Source organism: Lepus europaeus, chromosome 3 (genome assembly GCF_033115175.1).
Source record: "Lepus europaeus isolate LE1 chromosome 3, mLepTim1.pri, whole genome shotgun sequence".
Classification (NCBI taxonomy): domain Eukaryota; kingdom Metazoa; phylum Chordata; class Mammalia; order Lagomorpha; family Leporidae; genus Lepus; species Lepus europaeus.
This window is the reverse complement of record NC_084829.1, coordinates 131412996-131434892: the sequence shown is the minus strand read 5'-3', so window position 1 is coordinate 131434892 and position 21897 is coordinate 131412996. Positions and strand designations below refer to the sequence as shown.

At 39.7% G+C, this 21897-nt stretch overlaps 1 protein-coding gene across 4 annotated transcripts in view; it reads right to left on the bottom strand.

Annotated features, from left to right (window-relative positions):
- Positions 1–6321: 6321 nt before the first annotated feature.
- The window catches only part of AKAP7 (A-kinase anchoring protein 7), a 170697-nt gene continuing 155121 nt past the window's right edge, over positions 6322–21897 (bottom strand). For 2 of the 4 annotated variants that reach the window (XM_062186763.1, XM_062186761.1), the window contains one exon: positions 6322–7389. In XM_062186763.1, coding sequence (XP_062042747.1) covers positions 7187–7389 — 203 coding nt within the window. In that variant the 3' untranslated portion in view covers positions 6322–7186. Of the gene's footprint in view, positions 8272–21897 lie in introns of all 4 variants that reach the window. The other 2 variants (XM_062186762.1, XM_062186764.1) reach the window with 1 other exon arrangement.

Below are 21897 nucleotides of genomic sequence, written 5' to 3'. Positions count from 1 at the left end.
AGGGAAGGGTAATTACGGCCACACTCATGTCAGTAGGCTCCGCGTCATTCCAAAGCACCCAGCCCTGTATCTGACCCATGGGAGATGTTCAATAAATGCATGAAGGAACGAATGAGTGGGCCATTTTCTAAGCAATGAAATCTTCATGCAGTGCTTTTTATGGCCAAAATGCAATAAGCTTTCTAACACCTGAATAAATTCATTTTCTTTTGAAATAGCAATTATGATTTGGTTTATGACAATAAATATTTATTATACAGCATTTTGAAAATCCAAAAATGGATAAATTATGAAGTAAATTCACCTGTAATCCCACTACTCAGAAGTCGTGCCTGTTGTGGCAGGTGTTGCGATGTGGCCGGTTAAGCCACCACCCGGGCCACAACAGCTGGAGCTGTGCTGATCTGAAGCCAGGAGCCAGGAGCTTCCTTCAGGTCTCCCACGCAGGTGCAGGGGCCCAAGGACTTGCGCCATCTTCTACTGCTTTCCCAGGCATAGCAGAGAGCTGGATCGGAAGCAGCCGGGACTAGAACTGGCGCCCATATGGGATGCCGACGCTTCAGGCCAGGGTGTTAACCCGCTGCACCACAGCGCTGGACCCAAGGTGGTTTCATTTTCTAACCAGACAGGTCAGGTGCCTGACAATATGTGTGTGCTGGGGGCGGGGGGGGGGGGGGTAGTGAGCATGTGCTCTTTCAGACTAAATTACTCTTTACAAAAAAAAAAAGTTTTATTTATTTATTGGAAAGGGAGAGGAAGAAGGGAAAAGTGGAGTGGAGAGAAGAAAGCCCTTCTATTTGCTGTTTCACTCCCCATGTGTCAGCAAGGGCCAGGGCTGGGCTGAGGCCAGAGCCAGAAGCAGGAATACAATCCAGATCTCCCACATGGTGGCACAAACCCAGTTACCTGAACCAGCACCGCTGCCTCCCAAGGTCTGCATTGGTAGAAAGCTGGAGTCAGGAGCCAGAACTGAGAACTGAACCCAAGCACACCAATGAGAGACATGGGTGGTTTAACCACTAGGGTAAACATGCACTCCCCTAAATGGATTCTAACTAACTAGGGACAAGAAAAACATCCACTCTTTCATGTGACTGGGAAAGCACTATTTAATGGCGTGCTCCTCGGCTCCTCAGCTGGGGGTTGTGTGGCCCCCATTTGGAGGAGATTTGGGCAATGTGGGGCATACACTAACTGAAACAGTAACTGGAGGGTGCTGCTGGTATTTAGCGCCTGGGTCAGGAACGCCAACTTCTAGAGCACACTGTACTGTTCCATACTACTAAGTACACAATCCAAAATGCCAGTGTTGAACTAGCGATTTAATGAAATGTACCCAGTATTAGCCAGAAGTTGTAGGTGCAAACAATAGAATGAACTCTAGCTAGTATAAGTGGAAAAGAAACATAAAATGATACTCATTAGCTCACAGAATTCCTGAAGTTCTTGAGAAGCAGGCGAAGTGGACAAACAGCTGTAACAATTCCCCACTACACGGCCAGCTGCTCCAAGGGGACATTGTTGTCAATACTCCGTGCCAGCTGGGACTGCCTACCCATGGGATGGTGCCTCGGCCATTACTGTTTCTTAGAACTGGTTCTCTCTACATCATCCTTGTCAGATGGGTTGCCTCCATGTAGGGTTTCCCTCTTGCCTGGAGGGCTCAGACCCCATGTCTGAACCACAGTAGTGACACAGAAGGTGGAGAAGGTGAGCTCCAGGCCTCTACCTTGGGACCTCTACCCTGGAGAAGCAAAGCTCAGAAGATGGGAAGCGGCATAAATACAGGAGAGGTGTTCACCAGATGCTGGGCTGTCAGGAAGTGTGAGAAATATTCACCAAACCATTCAAAGCCCATGCCACCTGCCATTGTTTAAGGACACTAACCAAGCATGAGCCTGTTAAAAATAGCTTCTCAATTTGTCTTCCAGAATCTTAAAAAGATATCCTGTGTCTCTCCCCATTGTCGCATATTCATCTATTTTTTGCAGTCCCATTACCATATCAGGTATTCTTTGGATTACTGCATGTCATTTTTGTCTTTCCAAAGCACTGTAATTCTTATCCAGCTACAAAGGGACTTGTTTCTTTGTCCTCTCACCTCCTACAACTTTATATATCCCACACGAGTGTTTTCAAAAGGATTTTTTTTTTTGAAACAATGGGTAAGATAAAATGGACATGGTTAGAAAAAAAAATCAGTGAAGAAATTACAGCGCACTTGGTTCAGACATCATGGTGACATTGTGCCTGGCGGGGGCTGGGCAGGAGCTGTGAAGTAATGTGAAATGTTATGCCAATTTGTTATATGGTCACTGAGAACAAGAGCTGAAATACCATAAAGCTGCCTAAGTTGGAAGTACGAGAAGCAGGGCTCTAAGACGAGACAAAGCATATGACATATAGTTCCGTGTCATAGGATATTCGCTTTTCAGAAATGATTTGAATCATTAAAGGGAAAGCAACACAGGTTTCCGGGAAATAATGAATTAATTTCTCAATTTTATTATTCCTATCTTTGATGCTGTCACAGGATCATGGCCTTCCACTAAGTGACGAATGATGGAATCTGTAGGGGAATACCTATTAGCTTACATTTTGAAACCATCCCAAATGAATTCATCAACTATATTTAATGGATACAAATAAGTAGTTTCAACTACACTACACTGGAAATGATAATCACACCTTCCTTCAAAGCTTTCAAATTACCTTATAAATAAGCCTTATTATCCCCAATACGGTGATATAGGAAAGAAGTCCAACAGCTGGTATCAATTTTAAATGACCTGATTCTGAGTGGATTGCTCTAATATTCATTTTTTTATTGCAAATGGTAGGATCTAGGGGTTTATCTTGCTATGATGTGTACTACTGTCAAATTCATATAGGGACCCAGAATCTATTTTTAAAGCACACCAGGCTTATTTATTATTATATGAGATCTACATGGAAAAACACTGGAATTCAGGAATGCATATACAGTTTGTTTAAATACATAGCTTATTTGGGTGAGACTTTGTGGTGGAATGAGAAGGCCAGGCCAAGATGGCTGCGGGGAAGTGAGCGTCAGTTACTCAGGAATGGCTTCGAAACCCACCTGGCAACGAAGCCTATCTGGCAACAGGCTGTGATTGGATGGCTTTGGAAACCACATGGCAACGGAGTCTGCCTGGCAACAGGCTGTGATTGGTTAGGGCATAAACCATCCCTTGACCAGATTGGCTGCCTTGCCTTTTAAGCTGCTGTACCAACTAAAATAAATCTGCAGGCTGCTCGCCTCTGACCTGCTTTCACCCGACTCCCGGGGTCTGTGTGGTGACTCCATGACTCTTGCCCCCACCACGCTCCTCCTCTCAGAACGAATCAACCTCAACAAGACTTGAATTTTTGAAATAATGAATGATGGCAGGTTATTCATTTATCAGTCATGTTTGGAGATACTATAGGTTTGTTGTCATTGTATAATGAAATAAGTTCTCAATTTGCTGGTTTATGTACCTATGAGTGAGTGCAGAGGAGCAAATGCATCTTACTGGTGTTGACGTCTACAGCATGAAGTCAAACTGTTTTAATTACCTCCTTACAGAACATCTGCTTGTTGGCATGATGGGGAAGTGACTCTTTTGGGGTTTTGGAGTGAACAGCTTGTATCATAAGCATGCTCTAGTTTTAACTCTAGAGCATCTCAAAGTTCTATAGTCCACACTGAGAAGTAGACTGATATAATAATAATCTAAAATTCTGTAAATAGAACTAAATTCAAATCTTGTCCTGTTGCTGAAAATACTACTTTTGATATCCCTCAAAATATTCATGTAGAAACCTATGGCCTAGCTATCCCAATTCTGGGTATGTATCCAAAGGGAATGAAATCCATGTATCAAGGAGACATCTATACTCCCTGTTCATTGCAGCTTACTCATTATAGCTAAAATATGGAGTCAACCGAGGTGTCCATGGAGGGATGAATGGATGAAGAACCCACACAATGGAACATTACTCAGCCAATTAAAAAAGAAAAGGAAATCCTGACATTTGCAGCAAAAAGGATGGACCTGGGATTAAGTGAAATAAGACAGACATAGGAAAATACCAATGTTCTCTCTCATATGTGGAAGGAAATTTTAAAGTCAATATCAACTGAGAATAGTGTTTACTATAGAATGGTAAGGGTAGGAAGAGTGGGAATAGAGGGAGGTCAGACCAAAATGTTGTCAGATACAAGTAATAAATTCCAGGGCTCCATAGCAGCAGGGAGACTATAGTTCAGAATACTGCATTACACATTGTATGAGGACCTAAAAGAGAGGACTTACAGGCTCCAGACACAGATAAGGAAATGGAAATGCTAATTATGCTAATTACATGGCTGGACCAACTTATGCTATATACATGAGTTGAAATATTTTATTGTACCTCATAAAAATGTACAAGTATTATGTTAATCAAAAATAAAATTTCACATAGGATCTACTATTTTTTCATTGACTGATGCCCCAAAATCTTGGATCTTGGTTACAAATGTGAATATGTGCCACTGGGAATTCTTTGAAGTTAAAAACTAACACAAGGGAATAAGAATATAAAATATTCGAGAACTCTAAGCCTCTATTCCTAACAGATGGACTTATGCGGCCCAGTCAACAAGGTTTTCCATAGTGGCAGCAGAGACAGTGGCACTGACAAGAGTACAGTGCTCTACAATCCTTAGAAATGACCTGGCCCAAACTTTTCAAACTATGAGTTGATAAGCAAGGCTCAGAAAAGTGATGTGATTTGCTCAAATTCACGTCAGTGGTGGACCCAACTCTAGAAGCCACAGTGTACCTTCTAGCCCCAGCAGGCACTCTGTCTCAAACTATGCAAACTGCCTGTCAGAAGACAAGGCTACAACATATACAGTACCAGTTGAGGACAACACACTCTTGCTAAGTGACTCAATGAGCATTTTCATGGCTCTGATCCATGGGAATATAGTCATATCAAACATGAGATCCCAAACTTATATTTTTTTACAAATTAATGTTTTGTTCGGTTTTAAATGGAAAATGAAAAAATTTTAATTTTATTACCTTCCACTGTCTATAAACCTGCTTAAATGGATATATTTCATTGATAAGGATTAGAATCCTTAATCCTTAAATTAAGTATCTGAATGTGTGCTTTTCCTAATTCTATCACATAAGCTAACTGCTCCCATACATTTTCATAGAAATTCAGAGCTTCAAGGAAGCTGGTTTAGTTTAAAAAAAAAAAGTGACTTTTCTTTCATTACACATCCTTAATTTGTGAACTGTATTGCACTTGGTGGTAAGAATAAGTGTCACACTGTGGAAAGAGTGCTGAACAGATCAGAGTCTAAATTTAGCCCTACTTTTTATTAGCTTTATGACCTTGGGCCATTTAAGCACACACAGTCCCAATTTCCTAATCTGTAAAAGTACTAATTACTTCTTAACAGGGTCACTGGAGGGAAGAAAATTAATTATGAACCTAAATCACCGGGAATACAGCCTGGGCCTTACCAGGTATTTAACAAATGGAAATTGAGTCTCAACTGAAATTACAGAAGTGAAACCCTAGATTGCAAAAAGTATACTATTTTTAGGCTTTCAAATTATTCAGATGGTTTGGGAATCGCTCCTGGAGGATATTTATAGACACATGCTGAGAAGAGCTCTCTCTCCTGAAATACTGTTAACTTAGATGATGGGATGGTGAAACAGTACAGGAACACTGAGATAGGAACTTGGGTTGCAGTTCAAAACCAGTTCCCTAATAGCAGAGCGGCCTTGAATAAGGCACTAACCTCTTGGCATGTATGTTTCCTCAACTGAAAAGGCAAGAATAAAAATACGTGTGCTTTCTATCCCAAGGGTCAACTTAAGGAGGGATCTACAAACAGAAAAGATTCATGGTGAGCAGCAACCCGGATGGATCCTCCCCTTTCACCTTTGCTATCCAAGTCACTTCAGGGACACACTGTTTATAAGATGCTGCTTAGGTCTTTTTTTTTTTTTTAATTTAATGATTTGTTGTTAACGTCATATGAAGCTTGCCAATTTGAAATGATTTAAAATTCTAAACTTGAGGGTGCTTTGGCAACTATACTATCTTAGTATGAAGGACAGGAATATAAAAGTGAAGAAACAGTGAAATTGTCAGGGCTCCTGCTTATGACTTCATTGTCCCAACACAACTCCAACAACTTCCATGAGTGAGGAAATAAATGAGGAAAGGCAACAAGGGAAAACAATGCATTTATTAAGAGACATGAAAATGCATAAACTCATTTATAAATAAATGCGGTATAATATACCCTGTGAAAAAATAGCTAAAAATCCATGAGCAAAGTGGAGTCTATATTTGAAGTGATTACATATTTGATGTCCAGTCATTTCCCCTTCTGTCATGATTTATTAGTAGCAGCAATTTCACAATGACTTGAAAAAGCCATTACCAATAACCACCATTATAGGAGAACATTTTTCAAGAACGCTCTTTAAAAATGAATCAGTGCAAACAAATTCGGATTACCAGGGATATGGTAAGACCTGGGCCTTAACCTCAAAGAAGTATAAAAAAAAAGTCCAAAACATTCATTCTTGAAGAAATGAAAAAGCAAACTTCATTTTGATCAGTGAAAAATAACACATATGGATATTATAAAACACACTTAATCAGTAATTGCAATTATTACATTTATAAATCTTCTTTCAAGTACTAATGTTTAATAAACATTCAAATTCTCCTTAAAAGTTACACTAGATATATAAACATGGAGACAATGCTTATCTTGATTTAACAACAGCAATCAGGTTAAGAGAGGGCAGGGGACCCTAAAGCAGTGTTGGTTTCGAGTTGTATTGTTGTTGTTTGTCTGTAAATAATTTTTCACAGTCTGTTTTTACCTGCAAGGACCCGAGGAACATCTCACAACAGCTAATTAAGAAGTAATCTCTATGAAATAACATTACAGAAAAAAACATTTTAAAACACAAGTTTAGCTAAAAAAAAAAAGGGGGGGGGGACAAAGTCAGTATTGTTTGGCAAGAAATTGTTAATTCCTTACCAAGTATTGGTTTGCTGTTGTGCATACACTACCAGAACAGTTCTTTGGCATTCACCAAAGAGCTATTTAGTAATCTGAAAATATATCATAAACTATTTTATCACACAGTGCTTACGTCAAAGTCATGCTGAAATCAACATCATTTCCTTGATTATTGTGAATAAGTCTTTCTTCAAAAAGCTCCCTCCTAATTTTAGCCTGAGTCTCCGGCTTTAATAAAAGTTCCTTTATCTGTTTCACTTTGGACTTCAATTTCATTCTTTCTCGATACAAAGCTTCGTTAATTAAGTCTTGGATTTCAATAGGTTTCTTGCCTAAGGAAAAAAATTATACAAAAAATTTAACATACAAATGTCAATGGAAAACATTAAACATGGCACACTGACTTATCAAAATAGGATTAAAAAAACTGTTAAAATGTTGCTCACATTTTATAGAAAAGGTTGCATTTTGCCAAAAATATATAAAAAATATGTACATCAAACATAATTTACTGTAAATCAGGATCAATGCATAGTGACAGCACACTTAGGACAAACTCGAAACATTAGGGACTAACTGTACAGATGATAATCTCAACAATGATTCTTTTACGCTTAGCACTTGAGAGCTGTGTGTGAGTTTTGGCCTCAGATAAAATAGTTGAACGCCCTGCTAAGCAATATAAATGGCAGGATTCCATTTATGGCAAGGCCTCTCCCATGGCCTTTAATCCGAGTCCAGGAGGCATAACCCAGAGTCCCCTCTCTCCCTTGTGCATAGCTGAGGGCACGTGAAACGCCGGCCATTCTTCTTTCATAAATTAATTTCCTCGGCTAGTGCCAGCACTCTTTCTCTTCTGTTGTGTTTCAGAAATGCAAACACGTCGGTCATGAAAAGTAGTAGGCAATCTCCACGGACTGGACACGAGACAAACAGCACACTGCAAGTCAGTCCCTGGACTCAGCGGAAGGGAGCAGGGATGCTTTCCACAGCGCAGCGGGAGCCTGTGTTCCGGCCTCATTTCCTGTTGTGATCACTATCATTGCCATTCCGCTCAGCCTCGCCAGTTTTCACAGAGCTCCCCTCCCCTGGCTGCTTTTTGTTCTGTGTTTCTTCCAGATACTGCTGCACAGCCTTGAGCACCGCGTTCTCCACCAGCCTCTTACTGAGCCTCAACAGTTCAGCATCATCAGGCTCCCCTCCATCCTTTTCACCTACATTCCACAACAGAGAAGAGAGGTCACTGAGTCATATTGCCATAGAAACTCGGCATGCAAGGCCCGGCTTGTTCAGTTAGTGAAAAAAAGATCAAGTGTCCTTCAGTCTGGTCAATTAGATCTACAAGACTAGGGGGTTAGCTTTCCATTTTGTATCTGCAGAAGCAGGAGTCTGCCTATTCCTGAAGTCTTTGGGTTGAAAAGTAGTGCACCTCTCACAATCTGGGAAATATGCTAGCTAACAATGCTGGCAGCTCCCCGTTTCTACATGGAATTTCTACTGTTCTCTCATTCAAGGCTAGTCACTACTATTAAAGTGCATGTGCCCCCCACCTGGAGCCTCAGACCCATGAGTTTACCAAGGACACTTGTGCGTGCCTCGCCTTCTCCAAGGCTAAATCTTAGCTAATCTAGCTTTCCTGATCGTGTCATCACTTAGGATTTTAAAATATTTGGCCTATAGTTTGGGTGTTAAATTCTCCACCTTCCCATGAAGACAAAGGCAGTTACCACTGTTAGGAACTGGTTGAAAATCAGCTTGTAAAACGAATATTCTTTTTATTCTCAGGGCTACCACTGCAATTTAAGAAATAGGACTTTCTTCAAAGAAGAGTTAGGCTCGTGATGATAAATTATTAGATGTTAATACTTTACAGCTGTTTTTCTTCCCAACTAGCAAAGATCTAGGTTTAATTATCCCATTGTTCATTTCATTATAAAAGAGCTGGTTCCCAACTATTCTCATGCAACACATTTCCCAGCCACTCTCTTCCTTGTCTCCTTTAACCGGGAAAGCAGCTCAGCCTTCCATTCAGGTCCTCATCTCCCCTATTAAGCTGTAGCCCTGGGCAGTCAGATGGTTGGAGGCAAAGAAGCCATCAGAATGCCCACACATTTAGCAAGCTCAGTTTTGGAGATCACTCAGGGGCTTCAGAAGGCAAAGCTAGTCATGCACTTGCATCTCTGATCCTAGTACAGGCAGACACAAAGGGTGTGAGCAGGAAGATTTTCCATCTTCTCATGTTAAAGGCATTGAAGAACAAAAGTAGGTATGCATGCCCAAGGTGAGAGCCAGCCCAACTTTCCTTCAGAGCCCTACCACTTGTCTGTAACACGTGTAGGACCAAGTCTACCTTTAGCCAGTCCTGTTCTTCCCAGTGACGCCCAAGTAGAAGGGAGGATGGGTTAAGGACCAGATAGAGACGCTAACAGTAGGAAGCTTTCCCCACAAATGTGACAATATGGCACCAAAGACCCATGTTCAATAGTGCAAGATAGAACATTTGCAATAAAAATTGTGTTTAGAGTTGAATAAACTTCAACTCAGTGATAACTGTATATATAACATACTAAAAATAAATGTCAGGATATTATTGAAAGGAAGCTAAAGAAAATAATTAATAATGTCACTTAATTGGGAGGCAAGTTTATATTGCTGTAAGAATGAGTATATTACTTAATACTTAAAGGACTTTATCTTACTCTCACAACACAAGTGCTTATGTTGTATAGATAACATCACCAAATATGGTACCTAGAACTACTTACCTAAGGGCTCTTCACATTTAAAAGGGAAAATCAAAGTCCAAATGAAAGAATGCTTGTTAACTACACTGGGATTGGGGCCGGCACTGTGGTGTAGTAGGCTAAGCCTCCATTTCCCAGACCAGCAACCCATATGGGCACCAGTTCCTGTCCTGGCTGCTCCTCTTCCAATCCAGCTCTCTGCTTATGGCCTGGGAGTGGAAGATGGCCCAAGATGGGCCCCTGCACACACATGGGAGACCTGGAAGAAGCTCTTGGCTTTGGATCAGCCCAGCTCCTGCTATTGTGGCCTTTGGGGAGTGAACCAGCAGATGGAAGACCTTTCTCTTTGTCTATAACTCTGCCTCTCAAATAATATCTTAAACACACACACACACACACACAGGAACTGGCTCTCTGAACTTGCCACCCTATTCATGTTGTGTTTCTAGGCCAGAGTTCCTGTGGGCTCTTCCTGAACCTACCAGCTTTCTCTTGGGTAAGATACCAGGGCTGTGGCATTTGAATTTAATTAATAACTCAATTTCCAAGATCCCTCTCAAGTCTAATATTCTACTTCTGTGATTTATAAGGGTCCACAATGAAGTGTTCCTGTAACTTTAAACATTAGGAGATTTTAAAACACAAAAAGTTTCCCCAAAAATGCTAATTCTCCCTTCTAGCTGTCCTATTTTTGTTTAGCTTTCACTATTATACAAGTCAATCAAGCTCAAAACAAGACTGTCACCATCTTTGTGTTCCTTTCTCATCAACCCACTTAATTACTGAGCCCAGTCAATGTGGACTTGACAGTTTCTCCCTTCTTCAATGCATCTGGTTATCACACCTCTAGGTTAACATCTCTAAAATACCCTAGACTTTCCACTCTACATGGAAAGTTAAGCTTGTCTTCCAATGCTTTCCAAAATTTGCCTTTGCGATCTGACCACCTGCCACTGCCTCGCTTTCATCCACAGTTTTCAACATCTTTTTAGGGGACTCCACATCATTCCCTGTTTCTAAATAGCCCTCCCACTTTTTTAACAATTAAAATCAAACGCCTCCATGAGCCTTCCCAGACAAGACAAGGTGGAAGTGATATACCTCCACTGCGTTCCAGTAGTTTTAAGCACATGGACAGTACATGGCCACTTTACCTTGAACAAATGTGTAAAGGGGATCTACTATATGTCCAGAGCTTTTCCAGCTTACAGGGATACTACAGTGCATAAAACACATCTTACTTGTTTTCTTAAACTGTTAACAATTTTCAAACCTATTTATTAATGTCTTTATTCAGCAGCTACTGATTTTGTATCAGATGGATTCACTGCTGAATTCTACTAGACGTAGAAAGAAGAACTAGGTGCCATCACTGTGGAATAGTAGGCTAAAGCCTACGCCTGCAGTGCCGGCATCCCATATGGGCACCACCAGTTCGTGCCTGGCTGCTCCTCTTCCCATCCAGTTCTCTACTTACAGGCCTGGGAAAGCAGTCAAAGATGGCCCAAAATGCCTGGGCCCTTGTACCCATATGGGAGATCTGTAGAAGCTCCTGGCTTCAGATCAGCTCAGCTCCAGCACCTGTGGCCATTTAGGATATAAATCAGCAGATGGAAGGCTTTCTCTCTGTCTCTTCCTCTTTATGTATATAACTCTACCTCTCAAATAAATAAAATCCTTTTTTTAAAAAAAGAAATAATTCCAATAATTTCTTCTCAAGCTATTCAAAACAATTGAAAAGAGGGAATCCTCCCAAACTCCTATGAGGAAAGGATCACCTTAATTCCTAAACAAGAAAAAGATATGACAAAGAGAACTATAGATCAATTTTCCTGATGAACATAGACACAAAAATCCCCAATAAAACACTAGCTAATTGAATTCAGCAACACATCAGAAAGATCGTTCACCTGGACCAAGTGGGATTTATCCTGTATGCAAGGATGGTTCAACATTCGCAAATCAACGTGATACATCACATTAACACACTGAAGAACAAACCATATGATTATTTCAACAGATGCAGAGAAAGCATCTGATAAAATACAACATTGTTTCATGATGAAAACCTTAAGCAAATTGGGTATACAGGGAACATTCTTCAACATAATCAAGGTAATCTATGAAAAACTCACAATCAGCAACTTATCGAATTGAAAGCTTTCCCACTAAGATCTGGAGCCAGAAAAGGATATGTAATCTCACTATTAATATTTAATATAGACCTGGAAGTTTTAGCCAGAGTCATAAGGCCAGAAAAAGAAATCAAAGCGATACAAATTGGGAAGAGGAAGTGAAACTATCCATATTTGCTGATAGCATGATTATTTAGAGGGGATCCAAAAGACTCCACTGAGAGATTATTTGAACTAATAAATGAGTTTGGTAAAGTGGCAGGATATAAAATTAACACAAAAAAATCAACAGCAACACAGACAATGCCACAGCTGAGAAAGAACTTCTAGGATCAATCCCATTCACAATAGCTATAAAGAAAATTAAATACCTTGGAATAAATTTCACCAAGGATGTCAAGACCTCTAAAATGAAAATTATAAAGCATTAAAGAAAGAAATAGAAGACATTACAAAATGGAAAAATCTTTCATGTTCATAGATTAGAAGAATCAATATCATCAAAATGTCCATACTGAAAACAAAAAAGTCCATACTACCAAAAGCAATTTACAGATTCAATGCAATTTCTATCAAGTACCAAGGATATTCTTCTCAAATATAAAAAAAGATGCCAAAATTCATATGGAAACATAAGAGACTTCAAATAGCTAAAGCAATCTTAAACAACAAAAACAAAGCTGGAGGCATTACAGCACCTGATTTCAAGACATATTACAAGGCAGTTATAATCAGAACAGCATGGTACTGGCACAAAAACAGATGTGTAGACCAACAGAACAAAACAGAAACTCCAGAAATCAATCCACACATCTACAACCAAATGATCTTTGACAAAGGAGCTAAAATCAATCCCTGGAGCAAGGACAGTCTCTTCAACAAATGGTGCTGGGAAAACTGGATCTCCGTGTGCAGAAGTATGAAGCAAGACCCCTACCTTACACCTTACACAAAAATCCACTCAAAATGGATCAAAGACCTAAGTCTACGACCCAATACCATCAAATTACTAAAGAACATTGGGGAAATCCTTCAAGATGTTGGCATAGGCAAAGTCTTCTTGAAAAGACTCCAAAAGCACACATAATCAATACCAAAATTGATAAATGGGATTCCATCAAATTGAGAAGCTTCTGCACTGCAAAAGAAGCACTCAGCAAAGTGAAGAGGCAACTGAAAGAAATGGGAGAAATAATTTGCAAACTATACAGCTGATACAGGATTAATATCTATAATCTATAAAGAGCTACAAGAACCTCAATAACAACAACAATAAAACAATTCAGTTAGGAAATGGGCAAAGGACATTAACAGGCATTTTTCAAAAGAGGAAATTCAAATGGCCAATAGACACATGAAAAAAAATATTCACTAGCCATCAGGGAAATGCAAATCAAAACCACAATGACATTTTACCTCACTTCAGTTAGAATGACTTTCAGACTGAAATTAACAATAACAAATGCTGGTGAGGATGTGCTACACACAGAAACACAGAAACATGGTCATCACTATGAAAGAAGGTGTAGGCAGAAATTCTCCCAATGAAAGTATAAAGGAAATCCAAATTAAACAATAGGAACATTTATGGGAAAAGGGCAGAGCCAAGTTGTTACTTATCAATAGTCACCTTGATTGTAAATGGCCTCAACTCTCCATTAAAAGATACAAAGTGGCTGAATGGATTAAAAAACAAAACCCATCTATGTGCTACCTACAAGAAACACATCTCACCAACAAAGATACCTGCAGACTGAAAGTAAAAGCATGGAAAAAGATATTCCATGCTAACAGAAACCAAAGAGCTGGTATAGTCATAAAAATAATCAGACAAACAAAGCCGGAGGCATCACAATACCTGATTTTAGGACATACTACAGGGCAGTTGTTATCAAAACAGCATGGTACTGGTACAGAAACAGATGGATAGACCAATGGAACAGAATAGAAACACCAGAAATCAATCCAAACATCTATAGCCAACTTATATTTGACCAAAGATCCAAATCTAATCCCTGGAATAAGGACAGTCTATTCAATAAATGGTGCTGGAAAAATTGGATTTCCACATGCAGAAGCTTGAAGCAAGACCCATACCTATCACCTTACACAAAAATTCACTCAACATGGATTAAAGACTTAAATCTACGACCCGAAACCATCAAATTATTAGAGAGCATTGGAGAAACCCTGCAAGATATAGGCACAGGCAAAGACTTCCTGGAAAATACTCCAAAAGCACAGGCAGTCAAAACCAAAATTAACATTTGGGATTGCATCAAATTGAGAAGCTTCTGTACCTCGAAAGAAACAGTCAGGAAAGTGAAGAGGCAACCAACAGAACGGGAAAAAATATTCGCAAACTATACTACAGATAAAGGATTGATAACCAGAATCTACAAAGAAATCAAGAAAAACCACAACAACAAAACAAACAACCCACTTAAGAGATGGGCCAAGGACCTCAATAGACATTTTTCGAAAGAGGAAATCCAAATGGCCAACAGACACATGAAAAAATGTTCAAGATCACTAGCAATCAGAGAAATGCAAATCAAAACCACAATGAGGTTCCATCTCACCCCGGTGAGAATAGCTCACATTCAGAAATCTACCAACAACAGATGCTGGAGAGGATGTGGGGAAAAAGGGACACTAACCCACTGTTGGTGGGAATGCAAACTGGTTAAGCCACTATGGAAGTCTGTCTGGAGATTCCTCAGAAACCTGAACATAACCCTACCATACAACCCAGCCATCCCACTCCTTGGAATTTACCCAAAGGAATTTAATTTGGCAAATAAAAAAGCCATCTGCACATTAATGTTTATTGCAGCTCAATTCACAATAGCTAAGACCTGGAACCAACCCAAATGCCCATCAACAGTAGACTGGATAAAGAAATTATGGGACATGTACTCCATAGAATACTATACAGCAGTAAGAAACAACGAAACCCAGTCATTTGCAACAAGATGGAGCAATCTGGAAAACATCATGCTCAGTGAATTAAGCCAGTCCCAAAGAGAAAAATATCATTTGTTTTCCCTGATCGGTGACAACTGAGCGCCAAAGAGAAAACCTGTTAAGTGAAATGGACACTATAAGCAACAATGAACTGATCAGCTCCTGTCCTGACTTTAGATGTACAATGTAATACTCTATCCTTTTTAGTATTCGTTGTTGTTGTTGTTGTTCTAGTACTATTGGTTGAACTCAGTAATTAACACACAATTATTCTCAGGTGTTTAAATTTTAACTGAAAAGTGATCCCTGTTAAATCTAAGAGTGGAAAAAGAGAGGGAGGAAATGAACAATTAGGAACATGCTCAATCGGACTGGCCGTAAATGGTGGAGTCAGAAATGTGCAGGGGATTCCAACACAATTCCATCAAGATGGCATGTACCAATGCCATCGCACTAGTCCAAGTGATCAATTTCAGCTCACAATTGATAGCTCTGATAGGTCTGGGAGTCAAAGAGATCACACAAACAAGATAGGTATCTGCTAATACTGATAGAATCAAAAAGGGAGGGAAAGATCCAACATGGGAAGTGGGATACACAGCAGACTCATAGGATGGCAGATGTCCTAAACAACACTCCGGCCTCAGAATCAGCCCTCAGGGCATTCAGATCTGGCTGAAGAGCCCATGAGAGTATAGCAGGCATGGAAAGCCAAGATACCATGGGAAAAAAAAAAAAAAGACCTAAGTGAATGATCTCTGTGAGTGAGATCCCAGTGGAAAGAACGGGGCCATCAAAGAAGGAGGTACCCTTCTCCGAAGGGAGGAGAGAACATCCACTTTGACTATGACCCTATCGGAATAAGATCAAAGTCAGCGAACCCTAAAGGCTTCCATAGCCCTTGCAACTCATGACTGGAGCCCAGGGAGATTACTGACACCATGAACAGGAGTGTCAAATTGTTAAGTCAGCAACAGGAGTCACTGTGTACTTACACCCCATGCGGGATCTGTCCCCAATGTGTCGTCTAAAGCCAAGTGATGCTACGACTGGTACTGAAACAATATTTTTATACTTTGCGTTTCTGTGTGGGCGCAGACTGATGAGGTCTTTGCTAATTATATACTGAAGTGATCTTCTGTATATAAAGAGAATTGGAAATGAAAAAAAAAAAAAACAACAACCTGGTGTTAAAATGGAAAAGGCATAGAAAATTAATTATTTTGAAAAAAAAAAATTATGTAGGATCTCTGTCTTTAATGTGCTGTACATTGCTATTTTATGCTATAATTAGTAATCCAATGGTAGTTTTTTCACTTGATGTTGCTATATGGGCAAAATGTTGAAATCTTTACCTAATATATACTAAACTGATCTTCTGTGTACAAAAAGAATTGAAAATGAATCTTTACACGAATGGAAGGGGAAAGGGAGTGGGAGGGGGGAGGGTTGCGGGCGGGAGGGAAGTTATGGGAGGGGGGAAGCCATTGTAACCCATTAGCTATACTTTGGAAATTTATATTCATTAAATAAAAGTTTAATAAAAAAAATCAATAAATAACAAAAAAAAAATCAGACAAAACAGACTAACACAAAAACTGTTAAAAGAGACAAAGAAGGGCACTATGCAATGTTTAAGGGCTCAATTCAACAGGAAGATGTGACTATAATAAATGTATATGCATGTAATTACAGGACATATGGCTATTTAAAGGAAATGTTAATGATTCTAAAGAGAAACACGGACTCCCATATAATAGTAATGGGGGGTGTCAATACCCCACTTTCAGCAATGGACAGATCAACCAGACAGAAAATCATCAAAGAAACAGCAGAGTTAATTGACACTACAGACCAAATGGACCTAATGGATATCTACAGAACTTTTCATCCTACAGTTGCAGAATACACATTCTTCTCACCAGTGCACAGAACTTTCTTTAGAATAGACTACAGGGTAGGCCATAAAGCAAGCCTCACCAAGTTCAAAAAACTGAAATCATACCATGAATCTTCTCTGACCACAATGGGATGAAACTGGAAATGAACAACTCAAGAATCTCTAGGCCATATGCAAACACATGGAGACGGAACAAGCTCCTGAATGAACAGTGGGTCATAGGAAAAATAAAAAGAGAAATCAAAAAACTTGATGAACAGTTTTTTTTTCCAAAATTTCGTTGAACTCTTTACTTAGTATAGATATAATCTTCTGTGTATAAAGTTAATTGAAAAATAGTTTTTAGTAAAAAGTAAGAAAGTTATAGGAGAGGGAGAAGGGAGCAGGGTGGGAGAGCAGGTGGGAGGGTGGGCACAGTGGGAAGATTCACTGTGTTCCTAAAATTGTATTCATGAAATGCATGAAGTTTGTATATCTTAAATAAAAGCTTTCTGGAGAAAAAAAAGAATGATAGACAACTATAGATTTAGTGATCTGTGATTATCTTAAAATTTACTATTTATGAGTGAAATAGACATCTTTCATTTGACTATTGTTTATGGCCCTTCCTACTGAACTTTGCTGTTATACTTTTTACTTGCTGAACATTTTATTTAGAAGAATGCTAAACCTTTAACTATAATGTAAATTAAAAATATCATTTACAAGGCCTAAAGCCCAACAGATTATTATCAAGCCCCTTCTATCAGGTTCTATTTGCCTCTCAATCAGAAAACTTAATTGTAGCTTAGACAGCACCTTTCTTAGCTCCTCTAATAATGACTCTGTCCTTTGTTCTAGGCCCTGTCTAGTGCACTTGGGCCTCATTCCTTTGTAATCATAACCTCTACTCTACCACCAATGGCTCTACTCCCAACCTGTGTGTACTGATGGTCCTCTTCCCCACTTAATGCTGTATAATTGTTCAAACCTGGTAAATGCCACTCTTAGGATCATTGGTTACTATCCTCACTCTGTCTTTTATGACCTTGTCTAAATATGATCAGTGTCGGCAAACTTGGAAGGCTTCCATAGCCTTGGCAACTCATGACGACAGCCTAGGATGGTTACTGGCGCCATAAACTAGAGTGTCAATTTGTTGGGTCAACAACAGGAGCCACTGTGCACTTGCTCTTCAGGTGGGATCTCTGTCCTTAATGTGCTGTACATTGTGATTTAATGCTATAACTAGTACTCAAACAGGATGTTTCACTTTGTGTTTCTATGTGGGTGCAAACTGTTGAAATCTTTATACTAAATTGATCTTCTGTATATAAAGAGAATTGAAAATGAATCTTGATGCAAATGGAAGGGGAGAGGGAGCGGGAGAGGGGAGGGTGTCGGGTGGGAGGGAAGTTATGGGGGGGGGAAACCATTGTAATCCATAAGCTGTACACTGGAAATTTATATTCATTAAATAAAAGTTTAAAATAAAATAAAATAAAAAAAAAGGAAAAAAAAATATCATCTTAAAAATAAGAAAGAAAAAATAATGGAGAAAAGAAAGGAAATGAGGGGCCGGTGCTGTGGCATAGTGGGTAAAACCTCCTGCAGTGCCAGCACCCCATATGGTTGCTGGTTTGAGTCCTGCACTTCTGATCCAGCTCTCTGCTATGGCCTGGGAAAGAAGCAGAAGATGGCCCAAGTGCTTGGGCCCCTGCACCCATGTGGGAGACCCAGAAGGAACTCTTGGCTCCTGGCTTCAGTTGGCGCAGCTCCGGCCATTGCAGTCAATTGGAGAGTGAACCAGTGGATGGAAGACCTCTCTCTCTCTCTCTCTCTCTCTCTCTCTCTCTCTCTGCCGCTCCTTTTCTCTCTGTGTAACCATCACTTTCAAGTAAAATAAATAAATCTTAAAAAAAAAAAAAAGAAAGGAAAGGAAAGGAAAAAAGAAATGAGTGAGAGGTAGGTAACACATTAACATGAGAAATGAAGAGAAAAAACTTGAAAAACATCCACATTCGAAACTGTATCTACTTTGCTTGACGAACCTGGTCAATAAGAAAATATTTGACCTATGGAACAAATATTTACCACCTATAATAACTAACTAATTAACTAACCTAACAATCGAAGAAACAAGCAGATTTACAAATCAGTCTAACATCTGCCCTGGACTGCAGCCTCTTCTTATGATTTCTGCAAGGCATTCTCAAGCTATTAACATGAGTCCCCAGAAGAGCCTAAATGAAGACTTACCACAGAACCCTTGAAGAACAGAGCAATTCAAGAAATCTCTATCTTCATTCCAGTGGGCCCCTATTTGTGTCCCCACTGTTAGAAGACTTAGTTTGATTTAGTAACAAAGAGGCATGTTGACGCCTTGTTTTTCTTCTTACTTGCATAAGGTTCTGTCTCTCAGTAACCGCAGATAAATTACATTCGTTTTAACTAAAGCCTAGGTAACAATGGCAGCTCAACATGTGTCTACAATGCACACAAACTACCTTTTGATTTTTCCAAAGAAAGTTCACACAAAAAATATTCCTGAGTTAAGCAACAAACTTGGTAAGAACAAAATATTGTTTCTTGGTCTAAATGGTTTACTTCATATACCTACTTAAAATGAGAAATAAACCTTTGTCTTTGACACTGTTACTTTAGAAGTCATCTCAAGACTATCCTTGATATGTTTCTTAGGAGAATACTACAAGTATAATTTTAAAAAGGTAATAAAAATGTTTAAGCTTATTAAAAACAACTATGTCCCTTAAAGAACAGCCTTAAGAATTTTCAGCAAGCATCAAGTAAGCAATTCCATGGTCCGTGAGAGCTGCTGCACTATTAGTCCATGGTTCGCATCTGTAAGTCTGTAATACCAATCCAGCATGGCAATAAAATTTATTTTTGTGGTTATAAAAACGAAAATAAATGAATTCCTCCATGATAGCAACAATATTTTACACCTACTAGGATAAATTAAGGTCAATTTTAATGTGGTTTAGCCAGCCTGATACGTGAGTTGTGTGCGTTGTCCCAATAGTAGCTTAACTGATAACATATGAAAGGCTCTGGAAATCCCCCCCCACACCATTGCCAGTATCTAGGTGCCTATTTGCCCCACAAAGAGTAAATCACACTACTTTTTCTTTTTTAGGAGGAAGAAGAAATGACCAGAAGGGAGAGTATACCCACATTAAAATGAGAACATTCAAACACTTAAAGTTCTCACTTGATCGCATCCCAACTATAAAACTAGCCTTTGGTTAGACAAGCATCTTATCATCACTTGTACAACTTTGCACTTCCTTTTCCCAAAGCAAAATTGTGTCCTCCTCAGAAAAGCGTTTTTTAGAGCCGGTGCTATGGTGTAGTGGGTAAGCCTCTGCCTGCAATGCCAGCATCCCATATGGGCACCAGCTCGAGTCCTGGCTGCTCCTCTTCCGATCCAGCTCTCTGCTATGGCCTGGGAAAGCAGTGGAAGATGGCCCAAGTCCTTGGGCCCCTGCACCAATGTGGGAGACCCGGAATAAGCTCCTGGCTTCGGATCAGCCTTGCTCTGGCCATTTGGGTAGTGAGCCAGAGGATTGAAGACACCTTTCTCTCTCTCTCTGTCTCTCTGTCTCTCTGTCTCTCTCTCTCTTTCTCTCTCTCCCTCTGCTTCTCTGTAATTCCGCCTTCCAAATAAATAAATATATCTTTAAAAAAAAAAAAAGTAAAGTTTTTTTTAAAAAACTGAGCTCACCTTTTCTTTCATCTGAGTAGCTGAAAAGCAGGAATAAATACAAACCTGTCAGCAATCTGAAAAGTTGAAATAGGTCAGGCGCTGTCAGCAAGTTAAACTGACATTGTCCCAGGACTCTGTCTGCCAACTGTATTCGCTTCAATAGTCCAGGAAATAGAGTGCCTATAAATAAGTTTCCTTTTCTCTTGTTAAATACCAAATACGATACACATGAAAATTATATAATTAAAATGCTAAAACCTTGTTCTAGAATATTTTCTAAAATATAAATATCACAAGGGAAGGATCCACGCCTCTGTAGGTCTCAGTCTGGATTCAGTAAGACAGAGTAAGCAGAAAAACGACAACGCTGTATGTAGCTAAGGACAGCCCCCAGGGTTCTGGAGACCACTGTGCACCTCCCTCCATCCCTCTGTCCACACCACTTCTGAACTGGAGAGGAGAAGGGGTAGAGGTTGCTAAACTGAGCATCCAGAGCAGCCTTGACAGAAGCAAGGCACAGAGGAGGTCCCAACAGGCCTTCAAACTGGCAGCCGGAGTGGGCACACTGACCATCCAGGCATCCCCAGCCACAGCTGTGGTCAACAGCTACGAGTCTCCAGGCCTTTGGGTACAGGCACGCCCAGAGTCTTCATTTCCTTCCATTGTTCCCCAAGTCTCTGTCAGAAGCCAGCCTCCAGATCTGCACATCCTTGCAGGAATGCCCAGTCACATGGTTTAAGATGATTCCTATAATTACTGAACTCTCAAGAGTGCTTTTCCTAGAGTTGTAGCAAAGATAGGACGAAGCATATTTGCTGGTGTTTATATACCAAACAGCGTAAGAACTGTCCTGCTTCCCTTTTCCTGATATCACCTAATAGCCCCTTGGAGACTTTTCTCTTTTTCAGCCTGTAGCATTGATTCTCTGAGTATATCATGATCCACATGGCTCCCTATACAACTCCTGCTGTTACGTCTCATTATAAATCTTAGAAAGTCCTGATGGTGATATGACAGAAGTCCTAATGTATGTGCAAGTAGGGAAAAGCATGACATGCTTATGAGTTTTGGCATCTTCTATCTGCATAGCCTTGCTACAACCTCTCCATGCCTAAGCCGTATTATCATCAGGATGATAACACACCTTGCACTGATGTTATAAGGATTACAAATGAGGGATGTAAAATGCCTAACACTGTGCCTGGAACACTGTAGTATCTCAGAATGTGGCAGTTATTTTATTAGTACATTTGATATGTGAACTAGGATTAAATCTGTATTTAACTTATTGTAAGAAAAACAAGCCCAATTTCTGCTAAATACCTATCATTTACTTTCTCAATAAATACTCCATTAAGCACCAACTATGTGCCACTATTAAGTACTAA